Raw genomic sequence first — 23,413 nt, 5'->3', positions numbered from 1 at the left:
TCACTTGCTCACCAGTGGATCCTCTGCAGTGAATGGGTGCCATCAAAATGAGAGTGCAAACAGCTGATAAAAACCTTATAATAATCCACAAAACTCCAGTCCATCAATTTACATCTTGTGAAGTGTAAAGTGAAGAAGAAACGAACTGAGAGTGAGTACATTTTCATTTTAGGTGAGCTATTCCTTTAAGAAAATGGTCAAAATGTGCCTGTTCCTGTGACGAGTGAGACCCATCTTTTTGCCTATACTATATTTCAATCTCTGGTTCTCTACTTATGCGTAAAAAAAAAAGAGAAAAATATAGACCACTTTGAAAAACGAAATGGCTGTTATTTTCACATTCGGTGGGGAATTTGTAAATGAATTTGAAAGCAATTGCCAGCTGCCTCAGTTCTTTTTTCTCAAACCATATAAGAGAAGAAACACTGTGAAAACTATTCTGATATTCTCAATCTATCTCTCGTTTTTCCACTTCAGATTCTGTCAGCAGGTACGGTGTGGAGCTGTAGTCTCTACGACTGAGCAAGGGAAGCCTCTGCAGTCTTAAACAATAAATAACACTAAAACCAACTCCGATGAAGACTCCATGATGTTTCCTCTGAGACCAATAAATAAACTGAACAAACACAACTGTATCCTGAGCACAGCTTGTGTTTGATGCTGGGGCCCCCTTCAGGTCGCTTATATAAACTACAACTGTCCATAAACACGGTCCTGTCACTCCACACACACACACACTTCTCACTGCTCCCACACACTTGTTAACTCCTCAAATGGGAAATAAGATGAAAATAAACTCATTTTAGTTCAGCAATACTGGGAAAATTAAGCAATAATGCCATAACAATATCATTTTAGAAAGATCCCGTATTACGGTGACCTTGCTACACAAATTTATTTTAAGGCAAGACTCCCCCCTCCCATATATACTGATTTTTTTCGATAGCGCCTGTTGTTCAAATCACAAAGTGGTCATTTGTGACTTTACTGCGGTGATAACAGTGCTCTAAAGTAGACTTACAGAAGAGCGTGCCTCCTAAACCGATGGCGTGGAAGATCTTTAGGTCTGGTCCTATGTGTTATTTTACATGTACTTATGCGAGTTCAAAGTATCTATTGATGAAATGACAGCAGAACCCATTGGTGCGAAACATCCCCGTGGCGATAGTTATGCGTCTGCTTTGCCACGATGATGGCATTTTGCGTTGGCGTTGTTGTCATTTTGAACGCTCTGCATCTGAAAGGCACACTTTTGTCTCCGTGGGAAACATGGTTGGTATGGCGTCGCTAGGGTGTTGCCGTGGTAAGATGGTCATTATGGTCTGCTTTAGTGTGATGATCCAGCGCAGTTCCACAGGGGCTCTAGAGGGGAGTTTTAGGAAGTGGCAATCTCGCCCCCTAGGTGGCGCCATCCCTTCTGCTGCTCCAGTGGCGAGAGGTAATCTGCAGTACAGAATCGTTTCATTAGCTTTACTGAACAATTAATAGAATTTTTTAAATTCTGCTTTCCCACCAAGTTTATAATCACATCTACACTCCAATGATAGAAGACATCCGTTATACTGTATATAAATGTTTAAAAATAAATACATAAAATAAATAAAATATGTATTTTAATTTTAATAATAAAAAATTATGAATATATTTTTTACATTTAAAAAAAATTTGAATTATATAACTATATTTTTAAGCACTTATAAATATATTTTATATTTATGATAAATGATAATGTATCACAAAATGTATTAAATAACCTTCATATTTACAAATATATATGTACATTCACATTATAATTTTGATAGATTATATAAACATTTTTAAATGGAAAGATTATTTAATATATAATATACTTCATATAAAAAGATATTGATTTAAATATATATATATATATATATATATATATATATATTTATTGTCATATATAAAATGTATTAAATAACCTTTATATTTAAAAATATTTGTACATACATTATATACTTAAGTTACTTATAATTATTTTTACATTGAAATATATAATTTTATAATTAAAGATATAATTCTTTATATTTAAATTTATATAAAATTAAATGAATATATTATCAAATTATTAAATTGATATAAATCTATTATTATAAATGTAGTACAGAAAAACATTTATTGTATAATTAATTTCACATATTCACTTCTGTTGCAGCACAAGCACAATTAAAATATGCCAATTTATTATTCGGTCAATGAATAAACCAGTGTTCAATAATCAAAAGCATATTTGCTGGAGTATTTCCAATCAGTGCTAGCCTACAGTGCTGAATAAATCCATTTCCTGCATTTTGTTTTACATAATAAAGGAATACATTTCCATTATGTGATCTTTCGAGAAGGTGCAGCGTTCATTCTATGCACTGACATGTGACTCTGTACTTGATACTTCAAGGTAGTGTGGTAAGACTGAACCAGCATTTCGGGTTTAAGTGTGAGTATGGTCACATGAGTACACTCAGAAAAATCCCATTAACGTGTGTGTGTGTGATAAAATGAGGGCAAAAGGTTTCCTTACCATTATTACTACAGTTTTTATTGCCTTTGTCAGAGGCCTCGTCTTCAACCTTTAACATATCAAAAAGAAACTCATTAATAACAAATGACAAGAAAGGTAAAGAAACTCAAGTTATAATGCAAGTTATTAATACCTCTTTCCTCCATTTGAGCTCACAGAAAATCCTCTCAAAGCACTCGTGCATGTAGTTAAACTGGAGAAGGGAACACAGGCACACACAATTCAGGGATTATTTCTGTTCAAAATGTTCTACATAATCATAAACATAAATTCAGCGGGTAAATAATAAAGCTCTAATTCTAATGTTTGGGTGACTTACATAAGGAGTGAATATTTTGACCCAGCGAGGTTTCTTTTCTCCACGCACATATTCAAAACAGAAGGCCATTCCCTCTTCATCGGTGTCCCATCTCTGCATCTCTGACCATTCGAAAACGATCACCTGATTCTGTGAGTCACAGATAAACTATTACAAGGGGCAAGCAAACCAAACACGTTCTCACACAATTTGGTGATATGCTTTAATATGTACAGAGGCAAATAAAACATTCTAGGTCTAAAAACTGTCCATACTGAGCATCATTTGCCCACCTCAAGAGTGCCGTCCTCTGTGCAGGCGTGCAGTTTGAAATGCTTCATACTGATGGCTGTGATCACATGACCTTTCCTCCGTGAGTCACATGCACAGTGAGGGAACATCACCTCGTTATATCCCTCACATGAGCGCAAAAGACTCAGATACTGAAAAACACAAGCACACACAATTGTTTATTGTATGTTAAAACCAACATCTTTTCCCATGTTATTAATTGATTGTGCTTTGTGACAAAAAACAAGTGTCTAGGTCACATTCACTCATTAAAAAAAACAAAACAAAAAAAACGAACATGTTTTGTACCTAGTGTTGTTAACTAAAATAAAACTATCTCTACATTTTATACATTATTATAATTTGTTACATTTAAATTAAGAAAATTAATTAGATGTAGTCCTACAATTACTCAATAACAATTAATAAATGTAAAATACTTAACTAAAAATTACAAAAACATTGAATTACTAGAACTTTTTTTTTTTGAAAATTCAAAATATCAATAAAAACTGAAATAGTGTATAAACAATACTTTGTGCCATTTTGTGCCATATTATATGTATTTTTACATTAATGAGAACGTTTTTTATGCTTTAATTTGAATTTTTAAATGAAAATAAACTGCCTGCAAAATGTTTTAATTTGTGATTTTATTTTATTATAATTTTTATTTGATTTTGAGGTGAAGCGTGGCCTGATGCCAGGTTAACAAAAAGATAAATAGCATTTCTATGCAGCATTTTATGATGGATAAAGTATGAGAGACCGTTGTCATCTTTCTCTGTTCTGCTAGTTTTTGCAGCTGGTACGCTTTATCCTCTGCTTTAATGAATCCCTTCTTCACATCATCCTGTGCCTGAAAAAAAAAAAAAAAAAAAAAAAAATTGTGAAAGATGACCAGCTCTGACTGATATGATTATATGAGGCTAAGCTGAATAGCTGTTTGAATAAAAACCATGAATTTGTTTTAGAGGCACTTTATATGACTTCAGCTATACAAATATGCTGAATAAAATGTAAATGAGCAGGTGAGACATTTACAAGAAACCTTGCTAGCTGTACAAAGTCCAACTGTGCTGTTTATGGGCTGAATTTATTGTAATGTGTTTGTCCTCATTGTTTTAGTCTCAAAGAGTCCGTCATGAACGTTTTAAAAGTCTGGAGACCCTATATTAATTTAATTTGCAACGAAGGAGAGAAGTGACAATAAAGCATTGGTTAAAGCCATTGGGACTGACCTGATGGAAGCAGTAGTGAAGGCCAAGAGGGTTGTCCCGCAGCAGTTCCTCTTCCTGTGTGCTGAAGAGCCACTTCCGCATTGTGAGACACGTCCCAGGCACGGCAGAGGTGTAGTTCTGAACATAGAGCTTGTGCGGGAACTCATTAGGAGCCAATTTGCGCACTGACAGCACAGAAAAAAAGAGAGATTTTCAGAACAGTTTAGTCAGCGGCTTTGTATGATGAACAAAATTAAATCTTGTAATTCACTGAAAATCTTGAAACCTTGAAAATTTGGGGTCAAGAAGTTTTTTTTTTGGAAAGTAATAAATTAATACTCTAATTATATATATATTTTTGCATTTATCAAAGAATTCTGAAAACGTATTGCAGTTTCAACAAAAATATGAAATAGCACAACTGTTTTCAACATTAGTAGTAATAATAAATATTACAGAAAATGAATCTTTGACATCAAAAGAATAAATTATATATATTTTTACAATTTTATTCAAATAAAACGCCTTTTGAGTTGGATCTTTTCTATGAATTAGCTAACCCAGTTCACAAACTAGTTCATTAAATGATGCAGTGACTCAATGATCTAGTCTAGCTCAACACACAAAGCTATCGTATAACTAGGAATAGTGGGAAGCTTAAAAGCCCCATGCAAGTTATGTTTCTACACTTCTATTTAAAACGTTTTAGCCATCAAGTGGCATAACCACGTGCATTATTTACAGAAAAAAAAAATAAACAAATAAACATTTTATTGGCTGGTGAGCATCTACTAGACCATTTCGCAGCAGGCTTTCAGAGTTCCTGTACAATCCCCCACCTTCCCCAGCTCCACCTGTATACACTGCAAAAAATGCTTTTCTTACTTAGATTTTGTGTCTTGTTTCCAGCCAAAATATCTAAAAATTCTTAAAATCAAGAAGGATTTTCTAGACAAGGAAAAATTATTGTCTTGTTTTCAGAAAAAAAACATGTCAAAATCAAGTAACTTTGTTTAGAACAAGCAAATTAATCTGCTAGTGTGGTTAGCAAAATAATCTTATTTCAAACAGAAACCGACAGATTACCCCATCTAAAATCTTCCAAGAGTTTTCATGATAGAAATACCTTAAAAGTACATATAAGCGGTAACTCTGTACGTTAGTACCTTTTTAAAGGGTACCCTGTGATAGCTTTGTAACTTTTTCTCTGCTAATGTGTTGTGTAAATCTATGGAAATGTTTTTGCAAAGGATTTACACTTAAATTTGTTCTGTTCATGATTCATTAAAAAGGCTAGGCAGCACCTTATCTGAGCTTGCCAGCTGGGTCAAAAATACAGGTTTGTTGGTTTGATTAAGAAGGTATCACAACATAGCAGTTTAATTGCTCTTAATAAGAATCATAAATACAATTACTTTTGACTTCATAACAAGGTCAACTGATTTCCACAGTTTAGTTTAACCCAAGTGTCAGAAACTGATTCAAAACATAAATGCTTGAAGGAAAATGGAGCAATTCCTCACCAAACGAGTGGTTAATAACTTCAAAGAGAGCAAAGTAACTGGCCATGATGCTGTCCATCCCAACCTTTATGACAAGAGCCTGAAATAGAGGGTAAAATGATGATTTATGACTAGGATGAGCTTCTGTCGAGGTCATTTGATATTTGAATAGTCAGACGGTGGTGTATGATATTTTACCTGGTAGACCTGGTCAGTGGTGCTATTCTTTCTGACTCTTACTGAGGCTGTGGTTTTATCAGGCAGTGCTATTCGTAGCTCGACATCACTTATGCCGTTGTTATTCTTTAACACAAGACACGTGATGAAATGCTGTTTTTGGCCAAAACTATTTACGTTTACACACACATACTGGACTTACCTCGTTCGATTCAGACAGGAATTCTTGCATAATGTCACTCTCACCAATGACCCGCACTGAACACACTGAGACATATCGACAGACAGAGAGAAAAACAGGATATATATTTATAGAGAGAAGTGCATTTCATAGCACATGCATCTATCACAAAGTCTCTGCAAACAAGCATGCAAAACCACTTCCATAGTGGCTTAGTGGAGAGAGGACAAAACAAAAACACCCTCAAAGCCATACAAATCATGTGCAATAAAAATAAATAGTGCAAAGTCTGACAAAAAATTTAAAAAATATAAAATAAAAAAAAAACCAGGTCACTCCCCAGTCCCCACCAAAAGGAAAAAGGAAAAGACACAATGAAGACTGTTTTAGAACTATTAATATGTTTTTGTATTTATCTAGTGTTGTAAAAAATGTAAATAAAATATAAATATTTGATGAAAAATAAATACATATATATATATTTATGCTTTAAATTTCTTTTTGACTTGGCAGCTAACTGTAATAAAAAAGAAATATATTCATTTATAAATAACAAATATATAATAATATTATTTAAAAGCCCATGCTAGGTGTCCTGTTAACCAAACTGAGACTTGTTATAGCACTTATATTTCATTGCTCTTTTTTTTGTTTTTGATTGCTTCCACTGTCCTCATCTGTAAGTCGCTTTGGATAAAAGCGTCTGCTTAATGAATAAATGTAAATGTAAATACATCTGTGTGTAAATCATAAAGGTAATAGAATGCTGATTATCTACATTTCTGTTTGAGAGATTTAAAATTTATTGTAAATTTACTTATAAACTTTATTTATAAAAACAATTTCTAAAATATTATTTGTTTTATTAAAACCCATATGCAGTTTCAAATTAATTCGTTTTCAATATAATATATTTAGTGGGTGAAAAATTAGGACTAAATATATAAATATATGGGTGAATAGGACAAGGACACATTGCAAACAAGACCAGCATTTATTTTTTCAACACTTGCATATTTTTCATGATTGTAATAAAAAAAAAATAATGCATAAGAATTAAAGGCCCGAGGTTAATTTGACACGTTTGACGTCCTCGGTCTCACCTCTCTCCATGTATTCCTCCAACCCCCTCCTGCGAGCGTCCAGCTGCTGTTCAGACAGAGAAAAGGGCCATTTCCCTGGAAGCTTTGGGAAATTGTAGTTGGAAAACTCTCTCTTCAGGTTCTGATGAAGAATCACGAACTCCCTGTAACGCTTTGAGCACAGCTGTCTGCCCGACATGTACACATTATACACCTAAGACAGGAGGAGCAAGACCAGATCAGCAAGATTATCAACACCGAATAGCCAAAAAATAAAAAGCTTTCGTTTCTTTCTACACAACTCACCACAAACTTCTCTGAGTGCTGTTCCACATGTTTGTATGTGGGGATTGAAATGGGGACGGCCTGCTTGTCGCTGTAGTCGTAATTGGGCTGCACAGTGCTTTCCTCGCCACCTTCAAGTCCGTCTGCTTCCTGTGCCGGCACAGAGAGCACGGTCAACACCAGCTCCCTCTCTCCAGCCCTGATCAGATCCACCACCTGCTTGTGCGTCGCCCCCTCCACGCTCACCCCGTTACTGCAGGAGAGACACAAAGAAATGTGTCATGTTACAGGGGTGAAAAATTAAGATGCGGAAGATTATTTCATGCTTTTGAAAGTAGTCTCTCTACACCCTCTAGAGCTGCTTTTGTGTTACAGTCAAAACAACTAAATTGTGAAATATAAATATTTCCTATTTTAATATTTTAAAAATGCCATTTTTTTTGTGATGGCAAAGTTGAATCTTCAGCCTTTACTCCAGGCGTCAGTGTCACATGATCCTTCAGAAATCATTCTAATATGCTGATTTGGTGCTCAAGAAACATTTCTTATTATCAATGCACTTAAGTTATTTGTGTTTGATGACACTGGTGAAGGGACACGGAAAAGGGTGGCTTGCCCACTTCAGGTTGGTGGAGAGTTCCTGCCTCAAGTGGAGGAGTTTAAGTATCTTGGGGTCTTGTTCACGAGTGAGGGAAGGATGGAACGGGAGATTGACAGATGGATCGGTGCAGCTTCTGCAGTAATGCGGTCGATGTACCGGTCTGTCGTGGTGAAGAAAGAGCTGAGCCGCAAGGCGAAGCTCTCGATTTACCGGTCAATCTACGTTCCTACTCTCACCTATGGTCATGAGCTTTGGGTCATGACCGAAAGGACAAGATCCCGGATACAGGCGGCCGAAATGTGCTTTCTCCGCAGGGTGGCTGGGCGATCCCTTAGAGATAGGGTGAGAAGCTCAGTCACCCGGGAGGAGCTCAGAGTAGAGCCGCTGCTCCTCCACATCGAGAGGGGTCAGCTGAGGTGGCTCGGGCATCTGTTCCGGGTGCCTCCTGGACGCCTTCCCGGGAAGGTGTTCCGGGCGCGTCCCACTGGGAGGAGACCCCGGGGAAGACCTAGGACACGCTGGAGAGACTATGTCTCCCGGCTGGCCTGGGAACGCCTCGGTGTCCCCCCAGAAGAGCTGGAGGAAGTGTCTAGGGAGAGGGAAGTCTGGGGTTCTCTGCTTAGACTGCTGCCCCCGCGACCCGGCCCCGGATAAGCGGTAGAAGATGGATGGATGGATGGATGATGACACTGGACAAAATGTTTTTTTATTTTATATGTTTAACTGTCACTTTAACATACAGTTTTAATTGGACATCTGCACCAAGGAACTTTTTTTTTTTTAAAGTCTGTAGTTCTGTTTTTTTTTTGCAGCTGTCTGGTTTACAGAGTTTTTCAGTTCATAAAACCTATTTTTATTTTAGAAAAAAAAAAAAAAGCAATAAGGATAGTCAATCATTCACCGTATAATGAATATTCCTCAAATTTAAAGCAATACAATTTTCCGATCTAGTCAGTCTGAATACCGTTGTCTTTATGTTCAAAGTCAATAGGAAAATATTACCGGAAAATATACTATGTTTGTTTGAAAACAGGGAACAGAAATATAACCTAAGAGGAGAGAACATGTTTAAAAAACAAATGTTCAAAACAAACTTTAAAATGAACACCATTTCGGTAAAAGGGGTCGACTTGTGGAATGGTCTCACCGATGATCTTAAGAGGAGCAATTCCATTTATTATTTCAAAAAACAGTTTAAAATCCTAATTTTTGACAAATACATGGATGTCTAAGAAAAGTTGTCTAAGATAAGTTTCTGTATAATTGTTGTGCATAAATTGAAAAAACACAAGCAACAAACACACATTATATATGTATGTACAGTATATGAGTATATATACAGTATGTATGTATATATACACTATATTGTTATATATATACTATATTGTTTATCCTTAATTTCTGATGGGTATATGTTGTTTTGTAAATAGGGTAGGTGTAATAAGCCATCGGCTTCAGCCTACACCTATTCGGTTACTCTATTTGTTTGTATTGTAGTTGTTGTACATACATCTTGTCCTAAGTTTTGTAACTTAATAAACTGTCATCCATTCATAAAGGTTAAGGGTCATTGGGATCTCCATTTAGTTATGAATTCATATTGCATATGCACATGAGCCCACCAACAATGAAAGAGAAAGCACATGCCACCTGCCCATCACTTATTACCACCATCACTAATTCATAACCCATGAGACAGATGGAGGGAGGCCGTATATTTCATGACGGGACACAATGGGGCAGACAGAGCTGACAGGCCAGCCTTCTACACTACCACAGACACAAATCCATTAATGATTTGATTATATAAAACAGGAGAGGGAAATTAAAAATCTAAAACTCTTCAGGAATGACTGATTTACATCCCCAATAGGGTACAACATTATTAAAATATTGTTGTACAATAGGAACACTTTGCTTAAAACGAACACAAAAACATAAAATGGAACAGTTAGGTCCTTTTTAAGATATGTTCTGTTATGCCAAGGTGTCATATAAAATCACGTGCTTGAAAACTTGAGCATGGCGAATAATGAGTTTGGAACAGGAACAAGCTGTTGTGTAACATGACATTCACATTCACATTCACATGACCAGCTAGTGACTGCAATCATTCCCTACTGTACACTTCCTCATTTTAGGCTGTGAACAGACTGCTAACTGTTCAAGGGAAATCTTGATAAGGGCTATTGTAAACACACCAAATTAATTTTATTTTCCTTCTTAAACGTATTCATGTTTATATTATTGAACTGAGGACTGGAGAGACACTAAATGGAAAAACAGCTCAACGCTCATAAATAAACTTGGGTTTATGAATTCACTCCTTCTTCCTCAAAGGAGTTCCTCAGGAAATCAGCCTTGGGCTGATGAAACCTTTTACATATTAGGAACATATCCAGACAGAAACAAGATCATGTTAAAACATTACAAAAATAAGTAAATCAAATCTAGTTCACAATTATTATCCCAAATCCCTAGTTAGATTCTTTAAAATGGTCTAGATGCAACATTTAAAGAGACAGTCCACCAAAAATGTAACTTTTGCTATCCTTTACTCCCTCCCTACGCGAATAGAGTGCATAGTTTACGTTCAGATGAAAGCGTACATACACTGCATACGTTGTTTATGTATGTGATACTCTCCAAAATGGCACTATAGGGTGATGCGGAGGAGACGTATTGTTGAATAAATTTGTTATTTTTGTTTTCTTTGCACAAAAAAAAAATCATTCTCGTAGCTTTGTAAAATTACAGTTGAACCACTGATGTCACATGGATTATTTTAACGTTGTCCTTGCTACATTTCTGAGCACTTATCGTGTAAGGATCCTTGCTGTCAATGGGAGGTCAGAGAGCTCTCGGAATTCATCAAAAATATCTTAATTTGTGTTCTGAAGATGAACGAAGGTCTTACAGGTTTGGAACGATGTGAGGGTGAATAATTAATGACAGAACTTTTATTTTTGGGTGAACTTGGTTGTCCCTTTAAAGTAAACTTGACCGAGGCTCGGTAAGTAACAACCTTCATGTCCCTAAGAACCCTTCGCATTTCCTTCCTTTCAGGGAGGGGTAAATGTTTTCATGACATTTTCAGTGAATGTAATATGTCAACATGGGATAAAATTAGAAAACATCGAATCAGATCATGCTCAATGTGAATAAAAGTTATGTTTTAAAGAGAACAATAAGCGATAAAAAGAAGTATGAAATAGTTCAGCATCATTTTTATAGAGAAAACAGAATAATAATAGAAATACACTCTCCTGGCACTAGTGTGCAACACACAGGGATTTCATTGTTTACATACACATGCATTGAGTTTATCTACTGCACACAAATTAGATGACCGCACTGCATATCAAGTTCAGGTGATGAAGAGTGTCTGGGGAAAGTGGTCTGAGCGAAGAAGGCAACAGTTCACCACTAACATTTGAGTTTATTGACTGACATTATGAAGACTACAGCCCTTGTGAAGCCTTATTCAACTCCTGAATTTCCCATAAGATAAAACAGTGACCCCAATACATCTAATTTTTTAATGCTGATCACGTTACCTGTGACACTTCCAATGACTAATTATGGCCAGCGGCGTGGCACTATACATGCATAATGCAGCTTATGAATTAATATGCAATGTACAGCGTCTGCAAAATATTCACTGAAAGAAGATACTTCCTTAAAACTGTTCTCAGGGTTCACACAGTTGCTCAATGCAATAAATATCGCGCATTACACCACTACACAAATATTATTATATAGTAAAAATTCTATTAATTAATTACAGACATATGTTATGTATTTTCATATATTCTTTGGTGAAGATTAAGCAAATAGGCTATTATTTTATGGTTGACATGACATGCCAAAAACAAGCATGGCAGCCAATATAATACTGACATGTGTGTCATATATATATATATATATATATATATATATATATATATATATATATATATATATATATATATATATATAAAATACAATTTCATTCATTTTTATTATTGTTGGAATTGACACAAGGGACGCTCTATTAAAAGCAGGAAAATGGACATCTCAAAGTGGCCAAAACATTGGGATATTTATCACTAAATATCATGTAAAATGTGTGTTTCTTTAAATGCACCAGTTTTATCTAATCTCATTTGATATTATATGTGGATTATATCGCCATTTACTGAACACAACTCGACTGCTTACTTTTTAAAATGATCATTTATGCACTTGCCAGGACACCCTATATTAAAATCAAGCACAGTTTAGTTTGCGAACGTGACAGGAACTGCATTTATCAGCTGCATCAGTGATAAGAGATGGATATGACAGCATGTTGTGATCATGCATCTGTCTCGTGTCAACAAGTCAGCGAGCGCGAGACTCTTCTGGATGTAGCCAGCCACACATAAGCTTCAACGGAGCCACACACAATTATTGAACACCAAAGCAATGATCCTGTTGCACAACCACCGTTCAGCGCTTGAGAACTTCCCAGGACGCGTTATCTGCTCAAGCCTTACATAATAACGATCTGTTATTGTACAGTATTAGCAGGGATGTGTTGGCATGCACGGCCACGAAAGCTTGAACAAGTCCACAGATCCATCGGCTAACGTATAAAAACAACGTCAAGCCAGTAGTGCGCTTTGTCAAACAGACTGACAGCAGAGCAATGCTGATTTCTAGCCTAAAATGAGTAATAAAGTGGAAAATGAAAGACTTACACCTCTAGTATTCGGTCTCCTTTCACTATACCGGCCCGGTCCGCCGCACCCCCGGGTAACACGGCGCTGACATGCTGGAGAGGAGCGTACAGCTCCCCGTTAATGCTCCGCAGCTGGCCGCCTTCACTCACTTGACCGCGGACGTTGAATCCGTATCCCGATTCCGACTTTACGATCCGAACCATACGCGGACCCGAGGTCACCATGGTCGGGGTCTGGTTACCAGAGCCGTTAACGCGGGGCGCTGCTGCGGGCCGAGCAGTCTCATCTCCCTCGATTTCCGCCATCTTTAACTCGGTTTTTTTTTTACCCCCCTCTCCTCCCGTAGGCCTTCAAAACAACAAGCCAGAAATACAGTACGCGTGACCCGCCCAACCATCACAAAACCTCTTTCACTTTCCCTCACAGACTGTGTCCAGTGTCTTTAGATGGGGCCAGAGAGCCTCTGTGGAGCCTTTCAGATTGTCTCGGTGAATTATAAGAGGATATCCTGTAGCTATACATTTACAAGACACAAATGAAAGTTAGTTGAGTAGAAGCTACTACTAGAGCGATACAATTTTACCATAGCTAATTATAAAAAGTAACATCAGATACCAGAACAGAATGCAATATAAAAAGGGACCGGGGACAGTTGTCACTAATAGTATTCATTACAATAGTACGTTGGTTTCAGACAGCTAGCTCATTATATTTTTAATTAATCTCCAAAAATACCTATTTATATTGTGTAAACAAAGAAAACAGTTGTGTAAACATACATTCTGAAATACAAATACAAATATCCACTCTCAGATTCAGATTTGACTTCATTTTCAGATTTATTATTATTTTCAGATTTTAACAATGTTTTCAAGGCAAGAATATGTTTCACATGTCGGGGCAAGCTGTCATACTTTTGACCAAACATTTTCAGTTTTCAATTCAATTCAATTCAAGTTTATTTGTATAGCGCTTTTTACAATACAAATCGTTACAAAGCAACTTTACAGAAAATTATGTTTCTACAATATTTAGTAGTAGCTAGTAGTTTGTGCACGTTTGACAGGATTTTAGAAACATAAAAATAATAATAATAATAATAATAATACAAGACGTAGTCAGCTAGATGATGAACTATCAATATTATTAATTAATAGTAATTATAGGATGCAGTCACACATGTAGCAATAATTGTTAGTTCTGTTTGTTGATTCAAGGTTAGCATCATCTGAGGTCCTCTGAGGGTCAGCATCATCTCTTCTCAGGTGTTCTGGATCCAGACTGGAGCTTGTGTAAATCCTAGTTACCACGGGATGTAAATCCCGTGGCAAAACATAGAAACAAAATAGAGACATCATTAGCATAGCTGCTGATCCAACAAAGTAAAATTAGTTTAACCCAAGCTAAAGAATAAAAATGCAGATGCAACTACACTCACAATTTAAGAGATACATTATTCGAATGCTTGGCGAAAGAGATGCGTTTTTAATCTAGATTTAAACAGAGAGAGTGTGTCTGAACCCCGAACATTATCAGGAAGGCTATTCCAGAGTTTGGGAGCCAAATGTGAAAAAGCTCTACCTCCTTTAGTGGACTTTGCTATCCTAGGAACTACCAAAAGTCCAGCGTTTTGTGACCTTAGGGTGCGTGATGGGTTGTAGCGTGGTAGAAGGCTAGTTAGGTACGCAGGAGCTAAACCATTTAGGGCCTTATAGGTAAGTAATGATAATTTGTAACTGATACGGAACTTAATAGGTAGCCAGTGCAGAGACTGTAAAATTGGGGTAATATGATCATATTTTCTTGACCTGGTAAGGACTCTAGCTGCTGCATTTTGGACTACCTGTAGCTTGTTTATTGACGAAGCAGGACAACCACCTAGAAGTCCATTACAATAGTCCTATACAATAGTACAATAATTTTTTGTTGATTTTTTTTTCTTCATATATGTTATGACCTAATGTAGTATAACTAAATAATGACTTTGGGTAGAAGGTCAAATCAAAGGAGTAAATTTAACCATATTTTACAAGAGTAAATTGAAACTACTAGCCCTAGTTTCCTCCTTACTTTATGCTCAGCCGCTCATTAGTAAGAACAATTGTTGTATTTTGACCATTTGATGGTGATGTGTTGTCTGAAATAATGATAAAGCGTCATAAATTACAGAAATTCTGACAGCAACATACCTTTGGAAAAAGCAACATTGTCCAAAAATATCCCATTCATAATCTCTGTATTGGGTTTATGGAATTATAAAGCTAGACTGACATCTAGTGTAGCTATTTGTTACCACAGTTACATTTTATTTTATTTTATTTCATTTTATTTTTTCTATTCATGACTGCAGAGTGTATGTCAGTATCCTAGTATGGCTCTTTTCTGCCCCCTTGTGGCATACAAGGAAACATTCCAAACATTATTTGCAGTTGGGATTATTTGGTTTTGCTGACTGGGGAGGTTCGCTATTTGTATTTTTAGCAGTACAAACAAGGTGGCAACTGTCTGAAAATTAGCGACTTTGGCAAAGCCCTGTGTAAGTAAGCAAGACTGTGATGACTTGGCAATGTGCTCTGGTCAAAATATCTGATCATGCATATTTGTCTTGTGGCAGCGGAGGCTTAATTTTATTTTCTTTTAATTTATCTTTATTATTATTATAGTAGTAGCACTAGTATTAATAGTTGTAATAGTACATATTATGTAATATTATATATTATGGATACTAAAATGCTAAACTAATATAGAAAATTATATGACCACAAGGAAGCCACAAAATTACAGGTTTCTTTAAGCAAGAAATAGTTTCTGTAGCTTTACTTGCTGTGACTAATGACAACATATACTGTACTGCAATTTTCATTCATCTTATATAAAATGATGACTCTGTACTTTGCAGAAAAATTAACTGGAAAAAGTAAAATGTATGCATGCATCATTTCGTTCATTTTGTGCAATTTTCACAACCATTTTATGGAGTTTTTGTTTACAAAAAACATTTCATTAGCTAAACATCTGGTTAATCCTATTAAATTCACTGTACTTCTGTTCCTTATAACCTCGTTTTTTAATTTTTGTCAAAAAATTAAATATGGCACCACCTTGTCCCTGACTTAGGCTTATTGAGTTTCAGCTTCCATAACTCTCTTTTTTTGTTTTGTTATGCAGCCTTGGTTAAATTGTAACCATTAACAACTTGGATGACACCCTAGTAAAAGTATTGTGACAATGAGTTAGAGAGTACAAAAAAAGTGCAGGATGTGATCATACTTGGCATAACTGAATAGACATTTTAAATATAAAATTTTGCACATGAAGACGCTTTAATATTTTAAAGCTTTATTTTAAATAAAAACATATTTGCTTTCAGTACAGACAGTGTAAAGTTCAAAGAATACTATCTGTAGGCCAAAGAGTCATACACACCCACTGTTCTTTAACCTACCAGCGAAAGACGTTTTTATGGTTTTCGTCAGTTACTGATGTACACACAAACACAAACTCAGAATAAAAATAAAAAACAATCAGGTATTTTAATAGACAACGGGATCAACTTTACAATTTGTCTGCATGGATAATTTCCCCCTTCATTTCCAGCTCGGTGTCTTCTTTAACTGCATTCTATAGCACGCCTCACAAGCGATGGACAAACCCACAACCAAAGACACAAACTCCTCAAAGTTCACCTCCCCATCTCCATTGGCATCCAAGTCCTTCATAATTCTGTCTATGGTGGTCGGATCCTTCTGAGACTGGGGCAAAAGAGAGTAAAAGAAGTTTGATAAATGAGAGATTTAGCCTGGATTTCCTTTTCTTGGGAAACGAAAGAGAGGAGACCAGAACTATAGCATTTGTGAGAGAAGTTCCTCACCTTGAGAAACCCAGAGAGCTCGTTCTCCATCAGGGTTCGGAGTTCACGGCGGGTCAGGGTGCCAGTCTTGCCCTCTTTTCCAGCGTAGCGGTGGAATACCATGATGAGGGACTCCATGGCGGTCTCTAGCTCGGACGGCATGGCTGCTCACTGTAGAAAGCTAGTATGAATCTTAACTAGCAACTGATCTTAATATTAACACAACTGATCTTAACAGTGCATTCAAAAGGCTAAACATCAGAATGAAGAGCTTACCGTTTGGGTGTCTAACTGAAGAATTTGAGAGATTCTGGATATCTCTCTCAACACTTTATATGACCGAGCCCATGGGCAGGAGAAGGTCTTATCAGGGGAAGTTGAGCAATACACTGATTACAGCACAGCATACCTAGTGAATGAGTTATGTGGACATTGTGTGCTCTATAGACTGCATGACTCAATGGGGCACGGTAATGTTATACTTAATAGATGAAACACCAGAAATTGTACAATATGTACAACATATTTTACTAGCAGTCAAAAGTTTGGAATAATTACGATTTTTTAATGTTTTCGAAAGAAGTCTGCAATTATTTGATAAAAATTACAGTAAAAACAAACAAAACTTCAAAAATCATTAATCATCAATATGCTGATTTGGTGCTCAAAAACAGTGCTTATTATGTTGAAAACAGTTTTTGCTTTATTATTATTATTACTACTTTTTATTTATTTAACAGTAATACACTACTATCCAAAACTTTGGGATAATTAAAACAAATAGCCTAATAATAATAATAAAAAAAATATATATTTAGCAAGGACACATTAAAGTAACAGCAAAGACATTTATATATAATGTTAGAAACATTTATATTTCAAATAAATGCTGTTCTGTATCACAGTTTCTTACAGAATACTGATGAATCATTTAAAATATTATACAGTTAAGATTAACTTAAAGTTTCTGTGTGTGTGTGTGTTTCTTAATCTCTGGTCAGTGGTGGCCTTCCGATAGTGAAAGGAGAAATGAAGCTTTTCGAAACTCTGAATCAATTGAACCGAATGATTCGCAAAATGATTCACAAAACACCACGTGCTGGCGCCATCTGCTGATCAAAAGCCTGGAAATGCAACGAAAACTCAGCCCAAACATTTTACACCTTTTACAAACCAGCTGCAAGTAGTTTCATGAAAGTTTAATCTAAATGTAATAATTAAACACCATTATGAAGGCTATGTAAAATTCGTGTTATTTTTTGTTTTGTTTTGTGTATTATTAGCAGAAATGAACCCTTTATTATTAAACTGACCTTTCCATTGAACACTCGTTCATGGGTTCATCAGTTTAAAGCCATCTGGTGGCGAATCATCGGAATTGAAAATATTTCTAAACCAACCCCTGCGTCCTAATGTGCATACTATCAAAGACTGCAGAACCATAGGGACTTTGATACTATCCTCCCTAACTGTCCAAAATAGCATTGAAAATGACTTATATCACATAGAATTTAGGATGGATAGTGTGCACACTGGGATGCAGTCTCAGATTCGTAACAGTACAACGTTAACGAAGCCTAGTTTGCTTAAATCACGTGACTTGAGGAGTACGATACAAGCTCCCAATCCAATAGTGATGCGTAAAAAAATATTGGTGATTCATAACCATTTCGAAGCTTTCGACACAAGAAACACTGCCTTCAGATAACATCTGCACGGTTTTACTTGTTACAGTATTTGTATTTCATAATGACTGGATAAGACTGTCAGTTGGACTGAAACACATGTTAATTCAGCAGCTCAGTTGAGACTCGGCCGTGCTGCTGATGAAGCGGACGTGCTTGTTGCCACGGAAACGGGATGCGGGTTTGAGACTGAGGGCGTCGGTATGAAAGCATCTCCAGCTGCGCGCGGATGTGGCGACATCCTACTAACCTACATTTCAACCTGAAAGAGGCAATGGCGGATGACGGAAGATTTCCCCATTGACATATGACGATCTACTGCGACGAAACCAAACGAAACATAAACGGTATGTTTTACAAGAATAATAGACAATGTATTAAATCCGCGGCGAGCATGTGGCAGTGATGCTTCTACAGCACGCGGGGTTTTATCGATGGAATATTTGTAGCTGGATGGAAACCGCATGTAGACTTTTCATGCTTGGCAATTATAAGTGTGTAGCTGGTCTATCTCGGGAAGTCGCACTGATTTGCGACAGCAGTGCTGTCATATGAAGTAAAGACAGCAGCATCCCGTAATGGCGCCCGGATCTCAGGTGAAGGTAAGGGCGCTGCCGAATACAGCACGAACCGGTGCACCGTGTTAACCGCTATACAGTCAGGTCTGTATGTCAGACCTCAGTCGCGTTTATCTTGAGTTAAAATCACGTTAAATCTTTCGTATTGTGAGATGGAGTGACCTATAAGACCAGGGGACATTGCTGAATGACCGCGTGATGATAAAGATGCCCTTTAAGCTGCTGTAGGCCTTCCTAAAGCATGCGTTTGGATTTTTAAAGTATGATTTAAAGGGAAAACGTGTCTAATACAAAGATATGCAGTTAGATTTTAAGAACCCATTAACTAGCGTTCTAATAATTATAGCTAGCCTATTGTATTTGAACTGGAAAATGGTTGTCAGAATTAGTTAACTAAAATTTATTTTTCACTGCGGTTTCTAGAGGTCAAAGTAGGCTAACTGAACTATTTTTTAACAAGTTTTGTTTGTCCATACTATGTTTTTATTGTATTTTTTTTTATGGAGATGCAAATTATGTATGTGCAGAACAGGTGTCAGATAAGTTTGTGTTTTTTGTTGCTCAGTCAGTCTTCAAACAGAAACCACAGACATTTCTATACTGTTTGATGGACAAGGTCATGCTTTAGCTGATGTGGCCTTTCCAGAGCTTCCAATGTCTCCCAGCTGTCTGCTTAAATCATCAACATCAGGTCACTATCCATTTTTAAAGAGCATTGCACCAGGCAGTAGCAGTGCACCAGGGACAGCTATTTATAAAGGTGTGCATGTCTCTCTCAGAAACCAGGCAGCATGGAAATCTAGTCTCTTCCCTCATTTTATCCACCACTTTCCACTTTTCTTAAAATCAGTGTGCAACAGAGACATAATTCTTAATAGAGCTCAAAAAGTCTGTCCCAAATATGACTTAAGGACCTAAATTTAGGACCCAAATGTATCATAGAAGGGGCTACTGCTTACTATTTGTAATTTATCTTTTCTGTAGTTCAACTGGTAGTGCATTGAACTAATAATGTTAGGACCACTGCACATTTGTAAATGAATACAAAAATGTATACTTTTTAGCTAGGACAGATTATATTGATAAGAATTGACATTAAGGAATACATTGTAAAAAAAAAAATATCTATTGATGAAAATTTTGCTGTTTTTGATCAAATGCAGCCTTGATGAGAATAAGATGACTTTCAAAAACATAAAAAACCGTACTTTTGAATAGTAGTATAATATATGTACTACATCTGTTAATAAAGTCTCTTTTATAGCTGTAGCACATGCAGTGTTTTTTTTTATAATGTTTTACTTTCACTGTAGTCAATATTTGTAAGATCTTCTATTATCTTTTTCTCACTCCTCCATTCATCAGTCCAATATGAAGAGTATGGAGCAGGAATTGCAGTGTCCTGTGTGCAAGGACATTGTGAAGCAGCCTATTGTACTTCCCTGCCTGCACAGCGTGTGTCTCATGTGTGCCTCCGAGGTGCTGGTTCAGAGCGGGTATCCCCAGCCCGAGCTCCCCCCGGAGCCCGACTCACCCGCTTCCACCCCCAACACACGGTCCCCACGGCAGATACGCAGACCCATGCCTAAGTCTGACCGCGTGGACCGCCTGTTGCGCTCAGGTGTGTAGAGACAAGAAAGATAATGCACCATCTTCAATCTCATATAAACAGGTTGATATAGATTTAGTTTATCTCACTGTGTGTGTATGTTTAGGTTCTGGGACGTACCCAGGCCGCAGGCGAAAGGAAGGCCCTCCACCTCTCATGCTTTTTCCTTGCGCCCCCTGTGGACGAGATGTAGAACTAGGAGAGAGAGGACTGGCTGAGTGCATGAGGAACCTTACACTGGAGAGAATTGTAGAAAGGTAATAAATACACTTATTCAGATACACTGAAGTTATATAATATATCATATATTTAAAATGTAATAATATAATATATTTTCTGTATTTGTACTTAATAAATTAATTGATTAGTGACCTAGTGATCTTGAATAGAAACTTAAATGCACAATATTATATTTTTGTTTTAAAATATATATATATAATATGAACATTTATACATGTTATTTTTTTTAGTGATCTAGTAATATTAAATAGAATCTTAAATACACAATATAATATAATATAATATAATATAATATAATATAATATAATATAATATAATATAATATAATATAATATAATATAATATAATATAATATAATATAATATATTTTGAGGATATTTATTTGCTTGCTTGATTACTGACCTAGTAATTATAAATGAAATTAAGTAGATAATATGATATGATATATTATATTACTTGTAATAATATAATATAATATAATATAATATAATATAATATAATATAATATAATATAATATAATATAATATAATATAATATAATATAATATAATATAATATAATATATTTTGAGGATATTTATTTGCTTGCTTGATTACGGACCTAGTAATTATAAATGAAATTAAGTAGATAATATGATATGATATATTATATTACTTGTAATAATATAATATAATATAATATAATATAATATAATATAATATAATATAATATAATATAATATAATATAATATAATATAATATAATATAATATAATATAATATAATATAATATAATATAATATAATATAATATATTTTGAGGATATTTATTTGCTTGCTTGATTACGGACCTAGTAATTATAAATGAAATTAAGTAGATAATATGATATGATATATTATATTACTTGTAATAATATAATATAATATAATATAATATAATATAATATAATATAATATAATATAATATAATATAATATAATATAATATAATATAATATAATATAATATAATATAATATAATATAATATAATATAATATAATATAATATAATATAATATAATATAATATAATATATTTCCAGCATTTATACTTGTGTACTTGTTTCATCAGTGGGCTAATAATCTCAAATAAAATATTAAATACACAGTTTTATATTACATTTAATATTTGTATAGTATATGGATGGTATAGTATAACATCATATTTAATATTATCAACAAATATAATTTGAGCTTTCATACTTATTTACTTATTTGATTAGTGATCTAGATCTAATATTAAATAGAATCATAAATATATAATATATTATAATATAAATGCAGGATTTATACATATTTACTTATTTATTTAGTGTATTTTAGTGAAATAGAATATTAAATACATACATATAGTATATTTTAAGCATTTATATGTGTTTACTTATTTGATTAGTGGCCTAGTGATCTTAAGTAGAATCATGAATACACAATTTTCCCTGTGTGTTACTACAGTACAGACCAAAAGTTTGGACACACCTTCTCATTCAAAGAGTTTTCTTTATTTTCATGACTATGGAAATTGTAGATTCACACTGAAGGCATCAAAACTATGAATTAACACATGTGGAATTATATATGGAATTATATACATAACAAAAAAGCAAAGTCAAATAGCCCTTGATGCCTTCAGTGTGACTCTACAATTTTCATAGTCATGAAAATAAAGAAAACTCTTTGAATGAGAAGGTGTGTCCAAACTTTTGGTCTGTACTGTATATCTGCATGAATAAAACCACATAGACAAATGAACAAACACTTCACTGCAGGATCTCTCTCTTTCTCTTGCTTTCTGTAGGTATAGGCACACAGTGAGTTTGGGCAGTGTGGCTGTGATGTGTCAGTTCTGTAAACCCCCACAGGCCCTGGAGGCCACTAAAGGCTGTGCTGACTGCAGAGCCAGCTTCTGTAAAGAGTGCTTCAAACTCTACCACCCCTGGGGCACTCCACGCGCCCAGCATGAACATGTTCAGCCCACCCTCAACTTCAGGCCAAAGGTGAGCCGGTCCTTGACCGCCCAGGATTACTACCCGATTACCTCTCACACCTTGGGTGTCCATCCAGGGTCTGATCAATTAGTTAAGACAAAACTGCATTCACAACCCCTTTTGCTTCCATAATATGCCTTATTTCTAAGTGAAACTGAATTTTCACAAAATGAGTATGAAGATGCAGTTTTTTTTTTTTTTTGCATAGTGTATCGTAAAGTTTCTTTCCGTCTCTCTAGGTGTTGACATGCCCAGAACATGATCAGGAGAGGCTGCAGTTTTACTGTAAGTCTTGTGAGATGCTTCTTTGTTCACTCTGTAAACTGCGTCGAATCCATGCGGGTCACAAGATTGCACCCGTTACCCAAGCCTACCAGACTCTTAAGGTATGTTTACATTCATCTCGATTTTAATGATGTACCTGGCACGAATCACTGTCAAACACTGCCATGTTTTTCTCTAGTAGAGAAATTTATGGGCAAATAAAATCATTTTTAAAAAGCAACAGTAGTGCCACCTAACGGCAGTGCCAGTGCATTATTTCAAGCAGTTACTATAATCATCTGGATTTAGAAG

General features: G+C 35.5%; 3 protein-coding genes across 3 annotated transcripts in view; 1 reads left to right on the top strand and 2 right to left on the bottom strand.

Moving 5' to 3' along the window:
- Positions 1-918: 918 nt before the first annotated feature.
- snx27a (sorting nexin 27a) lies at positions 919-13,268 on the bottom strand. The gene is made up of 13 exons (XM_059555922.1): positions 12,895-13,268; positions 7,594-7,825; positions 7,309-7,501; positions 6,227-6,291; positions 6,046-6,150; positions 5,869-5,947; positions 4,367-4,530; positions 3,895-3,984; positions 3,128-3,277; positions 2,856-2,984; positions 2,670-2,729; positions 2,537-2,585; positions 919-1,443 (listed from the first exon to the last, which is right to left on the bottom strand). Exons 1-13 carry the CDS (start codon positions 13,179-13,181, stop codon positions 1,376-1,378), a joined length of 1,671 nt encoding a protein of 556 aa, XP_059411905.1. The 5' UTR covers positions 13,182-13,268; the 3' UTR covers positions 919-1,375.
- A 2,930-nt stretch (positions 13,269-16,198) lies between these two features.
- On the bottom strand, positions 16,199-16,938 carry s100a10a (S100 calcium binding protein A10a). Its single transcript, XM_059555218.1, has 2 exons — positions 16,748-16,938; positions 16,199-16,628 (listed from the first exon to the last, which is right to left on the bottom strand). Exons 1-2 carry the CDS (start codon positions 16,886-16,888, stop codon positions 16,464-16,466), a joined length of 306 nt encoding a protein of 101 aa, XP_059411201.1. The 5' UTR covers positions 16,889-16,938; the 3' UTR covers positions 16,199-16,463.
- Positions 16,939-18,218: 1,280 nt separating this feature from the next.
- The window catches only part of trim46b (tripartite motif containing 46b), a 10,943-nt gene continuing 5,748 nt past the window's right edge, over positions 18,219-23,413 (top strand). Inside the window, exons 1-5 of the mRNA XM_059555921.1 lie at positions 18,219-18,758; positions 20,355-20,610; positions 20,705-20,855; positions 22,648-22,846; positions 23,077-23,223. Coding sequence (XP_059411904.1) covers positions 20,361-20,610; positions 20,705-20,855; positions 22,648-22,846; positions 23,077-23,223 — 747 coding nt within the window. The 5' untranslated portion in view covers positions 18,219-18,758; positions 20,355-20,360. The remainder of the gene's footprint in view (positions 18,759-20,354; positions 20,611-20,704; positions 20,856-22,647; positions 22,847-23,076; positions 23,224-23,413) is intronic.

This window comes from Carassius carassius, chromosome 8 (assembly GCF_963082965.1).
Source record: "Carassius carassius chromosome 8, fCarCar2.1, whole genome shotgun sequence".
NCBI lineage: Eukaryota > Metazoa > Chordata > Actinopteri > Cypriniformes > Cyprinidae > Carassius > Carassius carassius.
Note: the sequence above shows the minus strand (reverse complement) of the source record. Positions and strands in the feature narration are given on the sequence as shown.